The following is a 24531-nucleotide window of genomic DNA, read 5'->3' on the forward strand; positions in this document are numbered from 1 at the left end:
GATTTGTCAAAGTTCCTAGAACGGTTCTTGTACAGTTGAGAGTTTTACCAATATCTATAAAGCCAATTCTATTTTGTCCTGTTTATGGGTAGTGTAGCTAATGCATGAAACGTCTAATGATACGGAATTGAGCCTGCAAATTAATTTGTGGCAGCGGTTTAAAAATCATAAATATCGGATTAATCTAAAACTAGCCACAGTTTATAGAATATATTCAGACATTTAATAAATTAAATCAAAAAGCAGATAATATATATTTAACCAAGCGCTTGATTATATCAATTGAAAGCCTTTAGGCCACAGAAAGTAACAGAACATTCAGGGTCCTACTGTATATGTTTGTTAAATATGTTTATTGTGATATTTTGTAAAGCAATGGTATAAGGGATTTATTAATGAAAACAGGATTGTGCCTTACCTGAAACATTAAGCATGTCATCAATTCGTCCTGTGATCCAATAATAGCCATCTTTGTCTCTTTTGCAACCTGAAATATAATTATATTTTCATTTTATAACTTTCATTACATACAAAATAGCAGTTTGCCTATCAGGCTGGTGCAACACCCAGGGGCATATTTTGGCACTTGCCTAGGGCGGCAGATTGGATGGGGCAGCACTTTTTGAGTCTCTGTTGGGAGCAGCAGGTGACAAATAGTGCTAGCCATCTGTATTATATATAGTATTATTACTGCATGTATACTGTGTAAATGTGCTAATTCAACCCATCTGAGTGTAATGCAAGCCCTGGTGATTAATTTACTTTTGAAATGGCATGACCCGTCCCTGACCAAGAATATTATGGTCAGAATTTTGGCAGCATAAATCCTACATTCACAACTGGCAACATCTGACAAATACATTTTATGAAGATTAATTCTAACATTAATAACTTTTAAAATAGCACAAGGATTTTTTAACGTACCATGTAAAACAACCAATAAAGTGATATCTGGAATCATATGGTTTATAATAGTAGGCATTAAACAGAGGTCTGTTTAAGGTAGGTATCTTTATTTATATGGTTATAGAAGATCTAGACATACAAGAATACAGACAGCACTTATATTTTCCTGCATATATCTGATGGGTTTTTGGTAAAAAAAATAAAATAAAACAAAATTTATGCTTACCTGATACATTTATTTCTCTTTTGGTGTATCCAGTCCACGGGTTCATCCATTACTTGTGGGATATTCTCCTTCCCAACAGGAAGCTGCAAGAGGACACCCACAGCAGAGCTGTCTATATAGCTCCTCCCCTAACTGCCACCCCCAGTCATTCGACCGAAGACAAGCAAGAAAAAAAGGAGAAACTATAGGGTGCAGTGGTGACTGTAGTTTAAAAAACAAAACAAAAAACCACCTGCCTTAAAATGACAGGGCGGGCCGTGGACTGGATACACCACAAGAGAAATAAATTTATCAGGTAAGCATACATTTTTTTTTCTCTTGTAAAGGTGTATCCAGTCCACGGGTTCATCCATTACTTGTGGGATACCAATACCAAAGCTTTAGGACACGGATGAAGGGAGGGACAAGGCAGGAACTTAAACGGAAGGCACCACTGCCTGTAAGACCTTTCTCCCAAAAATAGCCTCCGAAGAAGCAAAAGTATCAAATTTATAGAATTTAGAAAAGGTATGAAGCGATCACCGAAGCTCTCTCCTGCTTGATCTTGGCAATCAGACGAGGGAGCAGAGGAACCGGTGGAAACACATAAGCCAGGCTGAAGGACCAGGGCGCTGCTAGAGCATCTATCAGCGCTGCCTTGGGAACCCTGGACCTGGACCCGTAACAAGGAAGCTTGGCGTTCTGACGAGACGCCATGAGATCCAGTTCTGGTTTGCCCCAAAGTTGGATCAACTGGGCAAATACCTCCGGATGGAGCTCCCACTCCCCCGGATGAAAAGTCTGCCGACTTAGAAAATCCGCCTCCCAGTTCTCTACTCCTGGGATATGGATAGCTGAGAGATGGCAAGAGTGAACCTCTGCCCATAGAATTATCTTTGAAACCTCCAACATTGCCAGGGGACTCCTTGTTCCCCCCTGATGGTTGATATAGGCTACAGTCGTGATGTTGTCCGACTGAAAACTGATGAACCTGACCGCAGCTAGCTGAGGCCAAGCCTGAAGAGCATTGAATATCGCTCTTAGTTCCAGAATGTTTAGCGGAAGGAGGGCCTCCTCCTGAGTACACGAACCCTGAGCCTTCAGGGAGTTCCAGACTGCACCCCAGCCCAGAAGGCTGGCATCTGTCGTTACTATAGTCCATTCTGGCCTGTGGAAACTCATTCCCTTGGACAGATGGACCCGAGATAGCCACCAGAGAAGAGAATCCCTGGTCTCTTGATCCAGATTTAGTAGATGGGACAAATCTGTGTAATCCCCATTCCACTGATTGAGCATGCAAAGTTGCAGTGGTCTGAGATGTAGGCGGGCAAACTGAACTATGTCCATTGCTGCTACCATTAATCCGATTACCTCCATACACTGAGCCACTGACGGACGAGAAATGGAATAAAGAGCACGGCAGGAAGTTAGAAGTTTTGACAACCTGACCTCTGTCAGATAAATCTTAATTTCTAATGAATCTATCAGAGTTCCTAGGAAGGAAACTCTTGTGAGAGGTGAGAGAGAACTCTTTCCTTCGTTCACCTTCCACCAGTGAGACCTTAGGAATGCCAGAACAATGTCCGTATGGGACCTGGCGATTTGAAAAGTTGACGCCTGTATCAGGATGTCGTCTAGGTAAGGGGCTACTGCTATACCCCGTGGTCTTAGAACCGGCAGAAGGGACCCTAGAACATTCGTAAAGATTCTTAGTGCCGTGGCTAACCCAAAGGGAAGAGCCACAAACTGGTAATGCCCGTCTAGGAAGGCGAACCTGAGAAACTGATGATGATCCCTGTGTATCGGAATATGTAGATAAGCATCCTTTAAATCCACGGTAGTCATATATTGACCCTCCTGGATCAAAGGTAGGATGGTTCGAATAGTCTCCATCTTGAAGGATGGGACCCTGAGAAATTTGTTTAGGATCCTTAGATCCAAGATTGGTCTGAAAGTTCCCTCTTTCTTGGGAACTATAAACAGATTTGAATAGAAGCCCTGCCCCTGTTCCTCCTTTGGAACTGGGTGGATCACTCCCATAATTAGTAGGTCTTGAACGCAATGTAAGAATGCCTCTCTCTTTATCTGGTTTGCAGATAATTGTGAGAGATGAAATCTCCCCTTTGGAGATGAAGCTTTGAAATCCAGAAGATATCCCTGGGAAACAATCTCCAGAGCCCAGGGATCCTGGACGTCTCTTGCCCAAGCCTGGGTGAAGAGAGAAAGTCTGCCCCCCACTAGATCCGGTCCCGGATCGGGGGATACTCCTTCATGCTGTCCGAGGCAGCAGCAGGCTTTTTGGCCTGTTTCCCCTTGTTCCAAGCCTGGTTAGGTCTTCAGACTAGCTTGGACTGGGCAAAATTTCCCTCTTGTTTTGTAGAAGAGGAAGATGAAGCTGCGCCACTCTTGAAGTTTCGAAAGGAACGAAAATTAGTCTGTTTGGTCCTTAACTTGTTGGACCTATCCTGGGGAAGGGCGTGGCCTTTTCCTCCAGTAATATCAGAAATGATCTCCTTCAGTCCAGGCCCAAATAGGGTCTGCCCTTTGAAGGGGATAATGAGAAGTTTAGACTTTGAAGTGACATCAGCTGACCAGGATTTAAGCCATAGCGCTCTACGTGCCTGAATGGCAAAACCTGAATTTTTAGCCGTTAGCTTGGTTAAGTGAAAAACGGCGTCAGAAATAAATGAATTGGCTAACTTAAGAGCTTTAAGCCTGTCAAGGATATCATCCAACGGGGTCTCTACCTGTAAAGCCTCCTCCAGAGACTTGAACCAGAAAGCCGCTGCAGCAGTGACTGGGGCAATGCATGTAAGAGGCTGGAGAATAAAACCTTGTTGTATAAAGATTTTCTTAAGGAAACCCTCTAATTTCTTATCCATAGGATCTAGGAAAGCACAACTGTCCTCGACAGGAATAGTTGTACGCTTAGCTAGGGTAGAGACTGCTCCCTCCACCTTAGGGACTGTCTGCCACAAGTCCTGTGTAGCGGCATCTATAGGAAACATTTTCTTAAAAGCAGGAGGGGGAGAGAACGGCACACCTGGTCTATCCCATTCCTTAGTAATAATTTCTGAAAACCTCTTAGGGATTGGAAAAACATCAGTGTAAACAGGCACTGCAAAGTGGACCTCACTGACGAGGCCCACAATAGGCCGAAACGTACGTCTGGGGTTTTGCTGTTTCTCTCGTTCAGAGAGGGATTGCCTGGTATTTCGGGGCTGGACTGTACTGTGAAGTCGGGATCAGACTGATATGCTACAGGAAAGTTCTTCTCTGTGAAAGGCACATATTGAGCAAAAAGAGGCTGCTTCTAGGGTGGTAACTAGCCATAGAACAAGCTATTATTCGTTCCCAGGTTGAGCGCTTCTCTCTTTTTATTTTTTTTATTTATGCAAATTATGACACTTAGGGAAGTCTCCCTAAGTGTGATGCGGTAATCCAGACGTGGACCCGTTGCTCAGTGTGCCCAGAGGGATATGGCTGCACCTCACTGACGAGGTCCACAATAGGCCAAAACGTACGTCTGGGGTTTTGCTGTTTCTCTCGTTCAGAGAGGGATTGCCTGGGATTTCGGGGCTGGACTGTACTGTGAAGTCGGGATCAGACTGATATGCTACAGGAAAGTTCTTCTCTGTGAAAGGCACATATTGAGCAAAAAGAGGCTGCTTCTAGGGTGGTAACTAGCCATAGAACAAGCTATTATGCTATTGTTCGTTCCCAGGTTGAGCGCTTCCCTCTTTTTATTTAGGCACTGCAAAGTATTTGTCCATTTTACACAATTTCTCTGGGACTACAATGGTGTCACAGTCATCCAGAGTCGCTAAAACCTCCCTGAGCAACACGCGGAGGTGTTCAAGCTTAAATTTAAATGCTGTCATTTCAGAGTCAGACTGAAGTAACGCCTTCCCTGAATCAGAGAAGTCACCCACAGATAGAAGCTCTCCTGCTTCAACTTCTGCACATTGTGAGGGTATATCAGACATAGCTACTAAAGCGTCAGAGAGCTCTGTATTTGTTCTAGCCCCAGAGCTGTCTCGCTTTCCTTGTAACCCTGGCAGTTTGGACAATACATCAGTGAGGGTATGATTCATAACTGCCGCCATGTCTTGTAAAGTAAACGCATTGGACGCGCTAGATGTACTTGTCGTCCCTTGAGTGGTAGTTATAGGTTCTGACACGTGGGGAGAGCTAGATGGCATAACCTCCCTTTTGTCAGTCTCAGAAACCTCAGGTGATAAATCTTTAAAAGCCATAATATGGTCTTTATAACTTATAGAAAGGTCAGTGCATTTGGTACACATTCTAAGAGGGGGTTCCACAATGGCTTCTAAACATAATGAACAAGGAGTTTCCTCTATGTCAGACATGTTTAACAGACTAGTAATGAGACCAGCAAGCTTGGAAAACACTTTAATAAATGTGAAAAAAGCAATAATAAAAAATGGTACTGTGCCTTTAAGAGAAAAAAACTACCACATAAACTGCAAAACAGTGAAAAAAAGTAATAAACTCTACGAAATTTTTACAGTGTGTATAAGGGACTAAAGCAGCATTGCACCCACTTGCAAATGGATGATTAACCCCTCAGGCCCAAAAACGAATTAGAAAAACTTAAAACCTGTTAACAAACAGTCAAACACACTGCCACAGCCATGCTGTGGCTCCTACCTGCCCTTAAAAACGATTTTTGCAGGAACAAAACCCTCTATAGAGGTCCTATAAGCCAGAGGACTCCTTTAGGGAAGCTGGATGTCTCAGACTGAAAACGAAAATAGGCCCCTCCTACCATGCACTCAAAGTCAGAGGGTCTTAAAAAAGTACTCCTAGGAGTAATCTAACAAGCCATGTGTAAATTAGGCCCCAAATAAAGATTTATCACCCTCAGAGAAAAAACGTTTTTATTTATAAATCCTGCAAACGTTTTTACACTAAGTAATATAGGTTTTAACATGAATATTATCCCTTTTTGCAAGCATGATCCCAGTTGTTGTTAAATCACTGTATCAGGCTTACCTTAAATAAACCAGGCACTGTCAGCATTTTCTAGACCTTATCATCTCTCTAGAAAAAAATATACTGAACATACCTCAAAGCAGGCAATCTGCAGACCGTCCCCCCAACTGAAGTTTTCTTTCCATACTCTTCAGTTATGTGTGAGAACAGCAATGGACCTTGTAACGGTACCAACAGGATACCAAGGGTTAACACCAGGGAACAATGTCCTGCATAGGGAATCAGCAATTCACAACCCAGCCGGTTTTCAGGTTTAAAACAGAATGACATTTATTAAAAGGCTATGCCTAGTATTTATGCAGGTCTGACCCCCCAGATGGGGGGTTGAAAGAATGTTGTACATTAGATGGAGGGACCACACCCTTGGACAGGCCACAATAGAATCACATTACTTTACTTAGGCAGATAACAACTTAAACACAAGACACATTTGGCTTTTCTTATCACCTAGGCGTCTGCTCTCTGAGGGTGATTAAACAATGGACTGTTTATCACTAACTTTAATGACAGTGCACAATAGCTGAGGCTAGTAACCTTGTCGTTCAAGAATAGTTTCTTAAAGCTGAACACAGTTAACTCCTTCAACACTGACAGAAGGGTCTGTCACATCTACATAGCACACAATATAGCCTATAGACAACCTTTCTTACATTATAGTCCAGAAGTGGCTAGGTTTGCCACAATGCTCCCCCAGAACCAAGCCGGCATACACAGTCTGATCCCAACGGATCGGCTTGGGGATGTCCGGGGAAGTACTCACAGATCACTTTTCAAGTTCAGTTTGTCTGGACAACCCGTCGGCGTTACCGTTTTGTTTCCCTGGGCAATAATGGATTGTAAAGTCGAAGGGCTGCAGCGCCAAACTCCAGCGCAGCAGCCTGGCATTGTCCCCGGCCACACGGTTCAGCCACACCAACGGGTTGTGATCTGTGAGTAAGGAAAAAGGTTGTCCATACAGGTACGGCTGCAACTTTTTGAGGGCCCACACCACGGCCAGGCATTCTTTTTCGATGGCGGCGTAGCTTACTTCACGGGGCAACAACTTTCGGCTCAAGTAAGCTTCGGGGTGCCTAGTGGCGTAGTCCACCACGGTTAAAATGTACCTCTTCCCGGAGGGACTAGGCTTTGGGTAGTCACAGGGTTAACATCAGCGGGACCCATGGGAGCATAGGCAGAGACAAGGGGGGCCAAGTCATTTCCAAGGAGAACATCAGCAGGTAAGTCCTTCTTGACCCCCACATTTACAGGTCTAGCGCCCACTCCCCAATCCAAATGTACCCTGGCAACAGGTAGGCGGAACACAGTGCTCCCTGCTACCCTCACAGCCACAGTGTCTCCAGTGTGCTGTTTCTCAGACACCAAGTTCTCTTGAAGCAAGGTCATAGTAGCACCAGTATCCCGTAGACCACTGAATTCCTTCCCATTCACTTTAACCCGTTGCCGGTTATTCCGGTGGGCAGCTTGCACGGGGTCTGCTTCATGTAGGCTGCCCCAGCATTCTGGCGCCTCTACGTAGCGGGCCGCAGGCTGAGGATTATGTGGGATTCCGCCGGCGGGTCTTCTCCAGGACTGTGCTTGATTCGCTGCGTTTAGGGGACACTCTGGTCTTTTGTGCCCTAGTTGCTTACATCCAAAGCACCGAATAGGTTGTGAGTAGCCCTGCGAACTGAACCGGGCTCTCTGAGGGTAGTTCGTGGCCGGAGGCCGTGTGGTATAGCGGTGCGCCGGGGGCTGGTAACTGGCAGCTGCTGGGGTGACTGGGGGTCTGTACTCCACTCTAGCAGTGGGCAATCGGTATACCGCTCCCCCTGCCCCTCGTACTGCCACGGATCCGCCAGTGTGTGCTGTATCCGGCACCAAATGGGGAGCTATCAGGGTTAAAGTAGCTCCCGAATCCCGAAGTCCCTGGACCTCCTTCCCCTCTACGGTCACCAGCTGGCTGTGATGTTGCCGGTTATCGGTGGCCCGGACCAACATCACCTCATGCAGAATTCCCAGGGGTTCCTCGGCTTGGGTGCTCAACACCTCATGAGCGGCTGGCTCCGTTTGGTAATGGTGAGCAGCCGCCCTTGGGGCCAGGTTCTGTCTGACCTGGTTCCAAGCTTGTCTGCTCCGATTTTGGGTGCACTCACGTGCCATATGTCCCCACTGCTTGCAGGTGTGGCATTGTATATTCGCCCGTCCGTTGTATCGTGAGGGGGTGGTGGATTCCCTGGGGCTGGGCGAAAAGGTGCCGCTGTGGGGTTGTTAGGCTGTAGTCCATGGTGCCTCCTGGCATCAAAATGCTGGTCTGCTAATCTGGCTGCTTCGGTTAAGGTGAGGGGTTTTCGATCTCTCACCCATTCTTGGGCTTCTGGGGACAAGCCGTTAAAGAATTGCTCCAACAGCATCAGTTGTCGCAATTCTTCCATGGTGGTAGCTTGGCTGGCCTGTATCCACCCTTGAGATGCTTGATCCAGCTTGTGGGCACACTCTGCATGTGAGTCTCTTTCTGGCTTACGCAGGCCTCTAAACTTGCACCGGTATGCCTCTGGGGTAATGGCATATCTTTCCAATATCGCTCTCTTCACTTTAGCGTAATCCTTGCTGTCCTCCCTGGGTACAGCGCGATACGCTTCCGCTGCCCTACCGGCTAGCTTGCCTGCTAGCACCGGCACCCATATGGACTGCTCCAAATCATGTAACTCGCACAGTCTCTCAAAATCCTGTAAATACCCATCGATCTCATCCTTCTCCTCACAAAACATTTTAAATGCATGGTATGGGATTTTGGGTCTTACTGGGTTGCTGAGTGCGTCCAAAATGGATTCTGCTCGGGAGAATGCATTCCGCGGACTGTGTGCCATCACGTACTCCTGCACATCTGCCATTACCACGGATAGCATATCCCGTGGTACAGGTTGGGGTAAAAATTCCAGCCTGGTCCTCATTTCCCTCTGGTATAGGGTCTCCACCATGGCTGCTGGAGGCGTAGCGCTGCGAGCTCTGTCTCCCTCCATCAGCTCGGCAATTAATATAGCCTTGGGTTTGCTGCTGCCTATCTTTCCCCTGGCTTCTAGCAGTTCCTTTAACGTTTGTCTCTTTAGCTTAGAATAATCCATCTCCATTCACTTCGGTCCCTGGTACTCCTTCCATCTTAGTCAGTATTGTAGTAATCCCCCTCTTCCTGAGGTTACTGGCTTGTGTAGTTGCTCTTCTGGGCGATAAGGTTCATTCCGTCGCTTGCCACCAATTGTAACGGTACCAACAGGATACCAAGGGTTAACACCAGGGAACAATGTCCTGCATAGGGAATCAGCAATTCACAACCCAGCCAGTTTTCAGGTTTAAAACAGAATGACATTTATTAAAAGGCTATGCCTAGTATTTATGCAGGTCTGACCCCCCAGATGGGGGGTTGAAAGAATGTTGTACATTAGATGGAGGGACCACACCCTTGGACAGGCCACAATAGAATCACATTACTTTACTTAGGCATATAACAACTTAAACACAAGACACATTTGGCTTTTCTTATCACCTAGGCGTCTGCTCTCTGAGGGTGATTAAACAATGGACTGTTTATCACTAACTTTAAAGACAGTGCACAATAGCTGAGGCTAGTAACCTTGTCGTTCAAGAATAGTTTCTTAAAGCTGAACACAGTTAACTCCTTCAGTACTGACAGAAGGGTCTGTCACATCTACATAGCACACAATATAGCCCAGAGCTTTCCAAACTTTTCATGTCGGTGACACACTTTTTAGACCTACATCATTTCGCGACACAGTAATTCAGTTGTACTGGCAAACAGGAGGTTAAACTAACTTGTTTTAAGAGATACAGACACATACATAAATTATATAAAAAAGAAATGTATTTACAAGTAACAGTACAACAGTAACAGTGCAAGAATTAAAAAAAAGTTTAATAGCACCAATAGTTACTTACTTACTATTTTAATGGGATGAACACAGTTTCTGAATATTTGGTGGAATATAAGACACTCGCATTTTTAAGCTTCCCCTTTCAATCCATATATCAAGAGCAGGAACAGCAATGCACTACTGGGAGCTAGCTGCAAAAAAACCCCCACTGACTTCAGCTCAGCGTTTAAGCTGCCGCCCTCAGAGCTCGGTGAGTCCGATTGACTACACATGCAGCCACGATCCGATTGAGGAGACTACACGTGCAGTCAGGTGCCAATGTGCCATTAAAGCCGCCAATGGGAATAGTTTCAGTTCCCACTGAGCTGCGCCAATAGGTTAAGATGATCTGTGACCCCCTAGGTATCAATCACATGTCAACAATGTGATATGCGTAGCAGGCAGGTGGAAAGTCAGAAAACAAAAAAAAAAAAACATTTAAAAAAATTAAAAATTTAAAAAATTTGTGCTGAAGCAGGGAAACACCTACACACTGCTGCCGACACACTAGTGTGTCCCGACACACAGTTTGGAAAGCACTGATATAGCCTATAGACAACCTTTCTTACATTATAGTCCAGAAGTGGCTAGGTTTGCCACAGACCTTAGTTACAAACCGCTAAGATCATCAAACCTCCAGGCAGAAGTCTTCTTCCAATTTCTGCCTGAGAGTAAAAACAGTACAACGCAGGTACCATTTAAAAATAACAAACTTTTGATTGAAGGTAAAAACTACACTAAGTCACCACATCTCTCTTGATACTTCCTTTCTTGTCGAGAGCTGCAAGAGAATGACTGGGGGTGGCAGTTAGGGGAGGAGCTATATAGACAGCTCTGCTGTGGGTGTCCTCTTGCAGCTTCCTGTTGGGAAGGAGAATATCCCACAAGTACATGAACCCGTGGACTGGATACACCTTTACAAGAGAATATATATATATATATATATTTACAAATACTTAGAACACATTCTGATATGTGCAGAACATTGGAATGTGACATACACATAGTTAAAACCTTTAATAAAAATAATGCATAAATATGTTTTTATATGTTTTCGTCTACTGAACTGCAAAGGGCTCCAATACACTTCTATATAAGTGTACATATGTATTTATGTGTTTACATGTGTATACCGTGCCCTCCACAAATATTGGCACCCTTGGTAAATATGAGCAACGAAGGCTGTGAAATTGTCTTTATTGTTTAACTTTTTGATCTTTTGTTAGAAAAATACACAAAAATACTCTGCTATCATTCAACCAGATTACGAGTTTTGCGTTATGGCTGGCTCGCTAATAACTTGCAAGTTATTTCCACCGCTCACCTTTAATAGCGCTGCTATTACAGGTTTGCAAAAAAATGGCTTGTGCGGGTGATATGGTTGCGTTGAGCTCCATACCGCACCCAAATACAAGCGGTGCTTTGACGTGCTCGTGCACGATTTCTCCATAGATATCAATGGGGAGAGCCGGCTAAAAAAAAGCCTAACACCTGCAATCGCGGAGCGTAAAGCTCCGTAACGCAGCCCAATTGATATCTATGGGGAAAAAAATGTATTTTTAAATCTAACACCCTAACATAAACCCCAAGTCTAAACACCCCTAATCTGCCACCCCCGACATCGCCGCCACCTACATTACACAAATTAACCCCTAATCTGCCGCCCCCAATGTAGCCGCCACCTACCTACACTTAAAAACCCCTAATCTGCTGCCCCCAACGTCGCCGCCACCTACATAAATTTATTAACCCCTAATCTGCCGCCCCCAATGTCGCCGCCGCCACTATACTAAAGTTATTAACCCCTAAACCTCTAGCCTCCCACATCACTAACACTAAATAAATATATTAACCCCTAACGTAACCCTAAGTCTAACCCCAACGTCCCCTAACTTTAACATAATTAAAATAATTCTTAATAAAACTATTAATAACTAAATAATTCCTATTTAATTATATATATATATATATATATATATATATATATATAAAAATACTTACTTACCTGTAAAATAAACTCTAAGCTAGCTACAATATAACTAATAGTTACATTGTAGCTATCTTAGGTTTTATTTTTATTTCACAGCTAAGTTTGTATTTATTTTAACTAGGTAGACTAGTTGATAAATAGTTACTAGCTACCTAGTTAAAATAAATACAAATTTACCTGCCTTAATGCCTTTTACCAACACCTAACATTATAATAAAATTAAATAAATTAAATTAACAATATAAATTTTTCTAAATTACAAAAAAAACAAAAAACACTAAATTACACAAAATAAAAAAAGAAATTATCAAAAATAAAAACAAATTACTCCTAATCTAATAGCCCTATCAAAATAAAAAAGCCCTCCCCCAAAATAAAAAAACCCCTAGCCTACACTAAACTAAACAACCCCCAACAGTAAAACCCACCACCAACACAACCAAAACCCCAAATAAAAGCCTATCTAAATAAACCTAAGCCCCCCATTGCCCTGAAAAGGGCATTTGGATGGGCATTTAGCTCTTTTACATTGCCCAAAACCCTAAGCTAAAAATAAGCTGTGTAACGTAAAACTCATAACTACTGACTTTAGATGGCGGTACGAATCTTGGCGGTATAGGCTGTAACGCTCACTTTATGGCCTCCCAGGCAAAATTCGTAATACCGGCGCTATGGAAGTCCCATTGAAATACTGACGTCGTGTGACGGCCAAAAAACATAATTTATGTAAGAACTTACCTGATAAATTCATTTCTTTCATATTAGCAAGAGTCCATGAGCTAGTGACGTATGGGATATACATTCCTACCAGGAGGGGCAAAGTTTCCCAAACATTAAAATGCCTATAAATACACCCCTCACCACACCCACAATTCAGTTTAACGAATAGCCAAGAAGTGGGGTGATAAGAAAAAAAGTGCGAAAGCATATAAAATAAGGAATTGGAATAATTGTGCTTTATACAAAAAAAAAAAAAAAATCATAACCACCACAAAAAAGGGCGGGCCTCATGGACTCTTGCTAATATGAAAGAAATGAGACAGATGCGCCACATGGCCCAATATTGTAGTTTCCAAATTTATGTAGATTTTACTATATAGTTGAACTCACATGTATTGGAGCACCTCAATTGGTGCAAATGACACAGTCTGGGATCTATAACAGTCACCCAGCAGACCGGCCTCTCGAGTTGTTCAGGGTCTGTGTAAAATAGAAAACACAAAAAAGCCTATATGGCCTAGTATTGTATGACTAGAGTGATTTCACACCAGATAGTAGTATAAGATTTTGAACTCACATTTGGTGAAGCATCCCCAATGATGCTATAGAGACAAGCTGGGATTAATTCAGTCACCCAACAGACTTAGCTCGTGGCATACAGCATGCAATAGTCCTCTCAGTGGTCTTTAGGTCAGTGATATCCTCAGATAAAAACCAGTTCATAGGCAGCAAGTGTTTATAGTAAAAGTTAAAATCACTTTAATAAAATAATATTAAATTGCGACGCGTTTCTCAGTCTCAGACTGTTTCCTCAGGCATAATAAAATGGTTTACAAACACTTGCTATATATTCCTAAACAAACCACTTAACATAATTGGTAACACTTGTTGTGGGTGTGGTTTATGACATCATCAGTATCCTAGCTACTGATATATTTTAGCAACAAATGTGACACAGTATTGTATACTTAAACAATGTACATCAGAGTTTACATTTTATGAGTCAAGTGAAACAATCTACCTCATACTTTGCAGTGCAAATATTAATCATAATACATAAAACACATCAATATTATAATATTGTAGCAATACATATATTTCCCCATATCCAGTGAGATTTGTCTCATGCTACTCAATCATATCTGATTCCTATCTCTATTTCTATTTAATGTCTAGGCTGGGTCTGTTTTATATCAGAACATCTTTAATCCATTGTTTAATGGTTTATCTTTTTTCTTATTTAGTTTTTAAGTGTCTGATCCCTCTCTGCCAATAGCCCCAATCTACATTTAATATGAGGGTAACTATTTTTTGTTCAAACCTTTGTATTAAACATTATAAGCCCTTTGATTTATTGGTATGTAATAGTTTTATAATCTACTGCTGTGCATAAACTGTGATTTCAAATGGCAGGTTGTTGACTAACCTTATAGGGCTATTGATCCATTAGATTCGAGTAGTTTCAAACGCCATCTGATGTTCTAAATGGCGTGTGTGTTGCGCTAATGCGCATGTGTACAACGTCAATGTGTATGTGAGTAATGTTGCCAAGGGAACAAATAGTGTTAGTCAATTATACGTTGTGCGTAAAACGTGATACGTCCCAAGCTGCGCCAGTGCGCATGTCAGCACTGCTAAGGCGTCTCAAGCTTTCGTTGCCAAGGGAACCGGAATCCCATTCAATCTCACGTTATGCGTGTTATAGCCTTACAGCTGATAGGTTAGTATTATCTTGTAGGAGGTTTTTATTGTTTATGCTAGTGCGCATGTCAGCATTGCCAAGGAGTCTCAAGTTTTCATTGCCAAGGGAACCAGAATCTCATTCAGTCTCACGTTATGCGTGCTATAGCCTTTCGACTGATAGGCCAATATTATCTTGTAGGTGGTTTCCATTGTCCATGGGAAATAGACACCAACTACAAATTGAGACGTATATATTTGCTCTCTTGTCCACAGTAACCCCCATATAATAATGGCATATTAGTGGAAAAAATATATAATAATAATAAAGAGCAATATCATATTCCATGTGTACCGAGTCCTTCCCATCATAACATATCGTAGTGGGATATGATTACAGACATGTAATGACATAATACCATATTTAGAACAAATGTTAGCCAAAATGATGTATGTTGTTATACATCAGAATATGTATGTATATATTGTTCATATAGGAAATCATAAATATTATAAATTTTATAAATTTTATAAATTTTATAAAACTAGATCTCTTTTGACTCACAGTGTGTGTATTTCAGTAGTTAATATCCAGTGATACATACTACTATGTGATGTTGTTATAACAATATATAGGTCATATTATAACTAATCGTTATTATTGGGCTGATGGTACTGCGGCTCCATAGGAGTATATTTTACTAATACCCTTCCTTTATATGATGTCCCTATTTGTATTTACTAAGTGTCATGTATGTGTATAAACATGTGTGTATCTTAGTGGTGTCAAATTTCATAAACAATAGGATTAGTGGTTCAATTTCAAGATATAGTTGTTACTTTGGTGTTTTTTGATATCTAATTGATATGTGTATTCATTAATATTCTGCTCAAGTGACTATATGTGTTTACTTGTGTCAAATGTGTGTGTTAGATATATTTATATATTTGTTAGTGTCAGATTTTGGAAAAGTGATGTCTGATAGTTATATTTTTAGTCTTTATAGAAATTTTTCCTTAGTGTGTAGGAAGAGATATACTTGCAAAAAGTGTTAGATAAATTTCAGATGTAGTATATCTATAAGTATATATAGATATCTTAAAGTGTCATTCCGTTTGATGTATATTACCTTAAGTGTGATATATGTGTCATTACGTGTGATATATATGTGTGTGCCCTCCTAATAATTTAACCCAATGTGTCACTTATATCAGAATGTGTATCAAAGAATATATATTACCAATAAAGATAGATGGTAATAAGTGCAAGATATGCCCAGTGATGGTCACATTTTTCCTCCATAGAAAGGCATAATGTATAAGAATAGATCTATACGTGTAGGTATAGATGTTTTGTTCTTAAATCTACAGGGTTATTCATAGGGTATTATGGTGGACTTGATATAACTTTACAGATCAAATGCTGCTAGATCTACGCACTCATTCAGACCCTCCGGAACTAAAGTGTGTAGTTTGTGAATCCAGAATGTTTCTCTCCGGCGTAGAGTAAGCATGGGGTTATGAATGTTCCTTGGTACTTGCTCTATAGGTAGAATATGAACAGATTTGGAACTACCTTTATGTGCGTAAGCACAATGCCTTGATAGGCTGTGTTTAAGAAATTTTCTTTCTATGTTATATTTGTGTTCACTCCATCTTTTCTTTATGGTTCGGGAGGTACGCCCTACATATTGGACCCCACATGTACAGCTAATCAGATAAATTACGTACGTGGATTCACATGAGAGTCTCTTGGTGATCTTAAATTGTTCCCCCGTTTGATATGAACAGAACGTATTGGTACCAGCTCTCACCACTTTGCACATATTGCATCGTGGCTTGAGACATTTATATACTCCATTTTTGGGCATAAACTTGCCCAAAAAAGTCCTATTAGGGACTATGACCTGATTTTGTGATGATATTTTATCTCTCACTATCTTACTTGGGGCCAATTTGTTTTTGAGTGTAGGGGCTCTCCTATAGACAATCCTAGGCTTCATAGACACAGAGTTTTTTAGAAATGGGTCGTCACATATAATGGGCCAATGTTTTATAATGATGTTACTAATTTCTCTATATTGGCTACTATAGCCAGTGATGAAAAGTGGTGTTTTACCTGACTCATAGTTTTTTTCTTCATTGGATTTAACTTTTGATTTGGTTTGTGACAAATATTTGTTTCTGTCATCATGCAGAGCTCTTAAATATCCTTTTTGTACTAGATCATATAAAGCTAAGAACCAAATCCCTAGGGGTCTGAGAGTATTAAAAAACTGCTCTTTTAAAGACAATCCTGAAGTCAATAAGGAGTGGGAAGATGCCCTCAATGTCTGTGCCCACACTTTCATGGATATCCTAATTAAACATCGACAAAAACTATTTAATGATGTCGGTATTGAAATAGATAAGATACAGAAAGAACTTGAGAAATTTATCACACATACTGATTTTGAGAAACTTAGAAAATCTGCATATGACAATGCAGAAGAGTATCAGAGGGATATCATCAAAAAGAAAAACAAAAAACTAAGTAGAGATGAAGATGACTACTCCAAAGGAGAAGTCTATACCTATAATCGTACAAACAACAGAAGTAATGGCAATTACTATATCAATAATAAAAGTAATGATAATCATTATACACATATGACCAACAATAGAACTCAACAACATGATGGTATTAATACAAAGAACATGTATAAACATTCTCCTGCATATAATGAAAATCAAAGAAGACCCCAACAAAATTATGGCAATTACAGGAATACAAACTATAAACCTTCTTCATACGAGCCATACACTCATAGAGATAACAAACAACATCATATACCTTATAAAATTGGACATACTGAACACTCACATATGGGACATAATGATACAAATTTACAAAGGGGTAGCAATAATCATTTATCTTTTAGTAGATCCCAAAATAATGGCAGTTATCATCACAAATCCAACCATTCATATGGACAGGATTATAGAACTAAACATAATGAACAAAATTATGAGAATGAACAGAGAGGTGATTTCAATCAATATCGCCACTCTGGACCACACAATTATTCAGATTATCAACCTCCAAGAATGACTAACCAACATTATGTTGATAGTCCTCAAAATTCCCGCAATCATTTAGACTGTCAACCATATGGAGGGAACAATCAACATTATGTTGAAATCCCCCAGAATATAACACCCAATAATCACCAAGAAAGACCAGTATATAAAGAAAAAAGCAGCTACTATTTCCCAACACAGTCTGAACATCCACATCAACCTAATATCAGAAATAAATCATCTGAATCTGATAATAGGTACCAACCATTGACTATAGAAAGTCATAATAATACAAGTAACCCACCAACACCATACGATGAAGGAGTTAGTCGCACTCCTTTTTTAGGTGTGGGCCACAACTCACAACTAGAGCAGTGGACCCTATCCCCCCGGCCGCCGCGACAAAAAAGAACATTCGGAAACGGGGAAGTAGAGGAAAATCCTCAACCCTCAAAAAAGAAAAGCTGTTAAATTATAAAAAAGGGATACATAATTTGTCTAATTTTGAACTATCAGATGACGAAATTAGAGTTCTGGGAAAGGGTCTGTCATTTAGCCCTTCCAATAGTCCCAATATGTTCCAGTTATTTGTGGATATAAACAATTTCACAAGAAAACTGTCGTTGCAAAAATATTTTGCAGAGAAACGCCTTAAAAATACAACTAATAGACCAATTATTGTGGATTCTATGAATGAGCGTTTGACTGAGGGTACAATCATGTATGAACCAGATACTCTGTTGGAACAACTGACCGAAAATTACATCCATACCGATTTTAAGCCAAAATCGAACTTTAATCCACATAGAACCAAGAATTCACATATTTCTATCTTTCAATCTATGGTGTTAAAGGATCTGGAGAAACTCTCCAAAAGATCTAAATATAAAAATAATCTGAGCCCTGGGGAACGTATTGCTCTTAAATCTCTAAGTAACAACAAAGAACTTGTGATCCGCCAAGCAGACAAGGGCGGAGGAATAGTGCTTCAGAATATCACAGACTACATTGAGGAGGCTAATAATATTCTCAACAATGCCAGCCACTATAGGATATTACCTAGCAATCCCACATTTGTGTATCAAAAACAACTATTATCTCTCCTCTCTGAGGGTTTTGATGAAGGCATTCTTACTAAAAAGGAGAAGGACTACCTCTATCCGAAAAATCCGAGTGTGGCCTTCTACTATCATCTTCCCAAAATACACAAAAATTCTTCTAAACCTCCTGGCCGCCCTATAGTGGCAGGCATAGATAGCCTCACCGACCATGTTTCCGCATATGTGGATTCATTTTTACAGAAACATGTGATTACCTTACAATCTTTTATAAAAGATTCGACTGATTTAATAAATAAGCTAGCTACTCTGGGGATTACTAAGACTGACCAGAACCTGTGGTGGATTACGAGCGACGTTAGCTCGTTATATTCAAACATCCCACATGACAAAGGATTAAGAGTAATCCAGTCATACTTGGCATCTGATATCTACATGCCAGTCAGACAGCAACAATTTATTACTGAACTAATTCAGTTCATTTTACATCACAACTATTTTCTTTATCAGGGTATGTACTACCTTCAGGTGAAGGGGACGGCCATGGGCACCAGATTCGCACCCAGTTTTGCCAACTTATACATGGGCAAATTTGAGGAGACCCATGTATATGGATCTCCTATGAGTGCGAGTCTGGTGTTCTATGGCCGTTATATAGATGATCTGATTTTTTTGTTTAGAGGCACATATGAGGAGGCAGTAATATATACCAATTCTTTAAATTCAAATGAATTTGATTTGGAATTTACAAGTAATATTCAATCTAACATGATTGAATATTTGGATCTACTTCTCTTTTTTTCTGCTACTGGAGATATCATGTCAGAAACCTTTTTTAAGAAGGTTGATTGTAACAGCTTTCTCAATTATGGGAGTAACCACTATCACTGTTGGAAAAAGAATGTCCCATATGGGCAATTCAGAAGAATCCGACGGAATTGTAGCACAATAGAAAGCTACAAAAAACAATCTATGATTCTCAAAGATAGATTCATGGAAAAAGGGTACCCATCTGATCTAGTACAAAAACATAATTTATGTAAGAACTTACCTGATAAATTCATTTCTTTCATATTAACAAGAGTCCATGAGCTAGTGACGTATGGGATATACATTCCTACCAGGAGGGGCAAAGTTTCCCAAACCTTAAAATGCCTATAAATACACCCCTCACCACACCCACAAATCAGTTTAACGAATAGCCAAGAAGTGGGGTGATAAGAAAAAGTGCGAAGCATATAAAATAAGGAATTGGAATAATTGTGCTTTATACAAAAAAATCATAACCACCACAAAAAAGGGTGGGCCTCATGGACTCTTGTTAATATGAAAGAAATGAATTTATCAGGTAAGTTCTTACATAAATTATGTTTTCTTTCATGTAATTAACAAGAGTCCATGAGCTAGTGACGTATGGGATAATGACTACCCAAGATGTGGATCTTTCCACACAAGAGTCACTAGAGAGGGAGGGATAAAATAAAGACAGCCAATTCCTGCTGAAAATAATCCACACCCAAAATAAAGTTTAACAAAAAACATAAGCAGAAGATTCAAACTGAAACCGCTGCCTGAAGAACTTTTCTACCAAAAACTGCTTCAGAAGAAGAAAATACATCAAAATGGTAGAATTTAGTAAAAGTATGCAAAGAAGACCAAGTTGCTGCTTTGCAGATCTGGTCAACCGAAGCTTCATTCCTAAACGCCCAGGAAGTAGATACTGACCTAGTAGAATGAGCTGTAATTCTTTGAGGCGGAATTTTACCCGACTCAACATAGGCAAGATGAATTAAAGATTTCAACCAAGATGCCAAAGAAATGGCAGAAGCTTTCTGGCCTTTCCTAGAACCGGAAAAGATAACAAATAGACTAGAAGTCTTACGGAAAGATTTCGTAGCTTCAACATAATATTTCAAAGCTCTAACAACATCCAAAGAATGCAATGATTTCTCCTTAGAATTCTTAGGATTAGGACATAATGAAGGAACCACAATTTCTCTACTAATGTTGTTGGAATTCACAACTTTAGGTAAAAATTCAAAAGAAGTTCGCAACACCGCCTTATCCTGATGAAAAATCAGAAAAGGAGACTCACACGAAAGAGCAGATAATTCAGAAACTCTTCTAGCAGAAGAGATGGCCAAAAGGAACAAAACTTTCCAAGAAAGTAATTTAATGTCCAATGAATGCATAGGTTCAAACGGAGGAGCTTGAAGAGCTCCCAGAACCAAATTCAAACTCCAAGGAGGAGAAATTGACTTAATGACAGGTTTTATACGAACCAAAGCTTGTACAAAACAATGAATATCAGGAAGAATAGCAATCTTTCTGTGAAAAAGAACAGAAAGAGCAGAGATTTGTCCTTTCAAAGAACTTGCGGACAAACCCTTATCCAAACCATCCTGAAGAAATTGTAAAATTCTCGGTATTCTAAAAGAATGCCAAGAAAAATGATGAGAAAGACACCATGAAATATAAGTCTTCCAGACTCTATAATATATCTCTCGAGATACAGATTTACGAGCCTGTAACATAGTATTAATCACGGAGTCAGAGAAACCTCTATGACCAAGAATCAAGCGTTCAATCTCCATACCTTTAAATTTAAGGATTTCAGATCCGGATGGAAAAAAGGACCTTGTGACAGAAGGTCTGGTCTTAACGGAAGAGTCCATGGCTGGCAAGATGCCATCCGGACAAGATCCGCATACCAAAACCTGTGAGGCCATGCCGGAGCTAATAGCAGAACAAACGAGCATTCCCTCAGAATCTTGGAGATTACTCTTGGAAGAAGAACTAGAGGCGGAAAGATATAGGCAGGATGATACTTCCAAGGAAGTGATAATGCATCCACTGCCTCCGCCTGAGGATCCCGGGATCTGGACAGATACCTGGGAAGTTTCTTGTTTAGATGAGAGGCCATCAGATCTATCTCTGGGAGCCCCCACAATTGAACAATCTGAAGAAATACCTCTGGGTGAAGAGACCATTCGCCCGGATGCAACGTTTGGCGACTGAGATAATCCGCTTCCCAATTGTCTACACCTGGGATATGAACCGCAGAGATTAGACAGGAGCTGGATTCCGCCCAAACCAAAATTCGAGATACTTCTTTCATAGCCAGAGGACTGTGAGTCCCTCCTTGATGATTGATGTATGCCACAGTTGTGACATTGTCTGTCTGAAAACAAATGAACGATTCTCTCTTCAGAAGAGGCCAAAACTGAAGAGCTCTGAAAATTGCACGGAGTTCCAAAATATTGATCGGTAATCTCACCTCCTGAGATTCCCAAACTCCTTGTGCCGTCAGAGATCCCCACACAGCTCCCCAACCTGTGAGACTTGCATCTGTTGAAATTACAGTCCAGGTCGGAAGAACAAAAGAAGCCCCCTGAATTAAACGATGGTGATTTGTCCACCACGTTAGAGAGTGTCGAACAATCGGTTTTAAAGATATTAATTGAGATATCTTCGTGTAATCCCTGCACCATTGGTTCAGCATACAGAGCTGAAGAGGTCGCATGTGAAAACGAGCAAAGGGGATCGCGTCCGATGCAGCAGTCATAAGACCTAGAATGTCCATGCATAAGGCTACCGAAGGGAATGATTGTGACTGAAGGTTTCGACAAGCTGTAATCAATTTTAGACGTCTCTTGTCTGTTAAAGACAGAGTCATGGACACTGAATCTATCTGGAAACCCAGAAAGGTTACCCTTGTTTGAGGAATCAAAGAACTTTTTGGTAAATTGATCCTCCAACCATGATCTTGAAGAAACAACACAAGTCGATTCGTATGAGACTCTGCTAAATGTAAAGACGGAGCAAGTACCAAGATATCGTCCAAATAAGGAAATACCACAATACCCTGTTCTCTGATTACAGACAGAAGGGCACCGAGAATCTTTGTGAAAATTCTTGGAGCTGTAGCAAGGCCAAACGGTAGAGCCACAAATTGGTAATGCTTGTCTAGAAAAGAGAATCTCAGGAACTGATAATGATCTGGATGAATCGGAATATGCAGATATGCATCCTGTAAATCTATTGTGGACATATAATTCCCTTGCTGAACAAAAGGCAATATAGTCCTTACAGTTACCATCTTGAACGTTGGTATCCTTACATAACGATTCAATAATTTTAGATCCAGAACTGGTCTGAAGGAATTCTCCTTCTTTGGTACAATGAAGAGATTTGAATAAAACCCCATCCCCTGTTCCGGAACTGGAACTGACATAATTACTCCAGCCAACTCTAGATCTGAAACACAATTCAGAAATGCTTGAGCTTTCACTGGATTTACTGGGACATGGGAAAGAAAAAATCTCTTTGCAGGAGGTCTCATCTTGAAACCAATTCTGTACCCTTCTGAAACAATGTTCTGAATCCAAAGATTGTGAACAGATTTGATCCAAATTTCTTTGAAAAAACGTAACCTGCCCCCTACCAGCTGAACTGGAATGAGGGCCGTACCTTCATGTGAACTTAGAAGCAGGCTTTGCCTTTCTAGCAGGCTTGGATTTATTCCAGACTGGAGATGGTTTCCAAACTGAAACTGCTCCTGAGGACGAAGGATCAGGCTTTTGTTCTTTGTTGAAACGAAAGGAACGAAAACGATTGTTAGCCCTGTTTTTACCTTTAGACTTTTTATCCTGTGGTAAAAAAGTTCCTTTCCCACCAGTAACAGTTGAAATAATAGAATCCAACTGAGAACCAAATAATTTGTTTCCCTGGAAAGAAATGGAAAGTAGAGTTGATTTAGAAGCCATATCAGCATTCCAATTCTTAAGCCATAAAGCTCTTCTGGCTAAGATAGCCAGAGACATAAATCTAACATCAACTCTAATAATATCAAAAATGGCATCACAGATGAAATTATTAGCATGCTGGAGAAGAATAATAATATCATGAGAATCACGATTTGTTACTTGTTGCGCTAGAGTTTCCAACCAAAAAGTTGAAGCTGCAGCAACATCAGCCAATGATATAGCAGGTCTAAGAAGATTACCTGAACATAGATAAGCTTTTCTTAGAAAAGATTCAATTTTTCTATCTAAAGGATCCTTAAACGAGGTACCATCTGACGTAGGAATGGTAGTACGTTTAGCAAGGGTAGAAATAGCCCCATCAACTTTAGGGATTTTGTCCCAAAATTCTAACCTGTCAGGCGGAACAGGATATAATTGCTTAAAACGTTTAGAAGGAGTAAATGAATTACCCAATTTATCCCATTCCTTAGCAATTACTGCAGAAATAGCATTAGGAACAGGAAAGACTTCTGGAATAACCGCAGGAGCTTTAAAAACCTTATCCAAACGTATAGAATTAGTATCAAGAGGACTAGAATCCTCTATTTCTAAAGCAATTAGTACTTCTTTAAGTAAAGAGCGAATAAATTCCATCTTAAATAAATATGAAGATTTATCAGCATCAATCTCTGAGATAGAATCCTCTGAACCAGAAGAGTCCAAAGAATCAGAATGATGGTGTTCATTTAAAAATTCATCTGTAGAGAGAGAAGATTTAAAAGACTTTTTACGTTTACTAGAAGGAGAAATAACAGACAAAGCCTTCTTTATGGATTCAGAAACAAAATCTCTTATGTTATCAGGAACATTCTGCACCTTAGATGTTGAGGGAACTGCAACAGGCAATGGTACATCACTAAAGGAAATATTATCTGCTTTAACAAGTTTGTCATGACAATTATTACAAACAACAGCTGGAGAAATAGCTACCAAAAGTTTACAGCAGATACACTTAGCTTTGGTAGATCCAGCAGGCAGTGGTTTTCCTGTAGTATCTTCTGGCTCAGATGCAACGTGAGACATCTTGCAATATGTAAGAGAAAAAACAACATATAAAGCAAAATAAATCAAATTCCTTATAAGACAGTTTCAGGAATGGGAAAAAAATGCCAAACATCAAGCTTCTAGCAACCAGAAGCAAATGAAAATGAGACTGAAATAATGTGGAGACAAAAGCGACGCCCAT

At 40.5% G+C, this 24531-nt stretch overlaps 1 protein-coding gene across 2 annotated transcripts in view; it reads right to left on the minus strand.

Moving 5' to 3' along the window:
- The window catches only part of ACSS2 (acyl-CoA synthetase short chain family member 2), a 330905-nt gene that overhangs the window by 28463 nt on the left and 277911 nt on the right, over nt 1-24531 (minus strand). For both annotated transcript variants that reach the window (XM_053697133.1, XM_053697084.1), the window contains one exon: nt 419-487. In XM_053697133.1, coding sequence (XP_053553108.1) covers nt 419-487 — 69 coding nt within the window. The remainder of the gene's footprint in view (nt 1-418; nt 488-24531) is intronic.

This window comes from Bombina bombina, chromosome 1 (assembly GCF_027579735.1).
Source record: "Bombina bombina isolate aBomBom1 chromosome 1, aBomBom1.pri, whole genome shotgun sequence".
Lineage (NCBI taxonomy): Eukaryota > Metazoa > Chordata > Amphibia > Anura > Bombinatoridae > Bombina > Bombina bombina.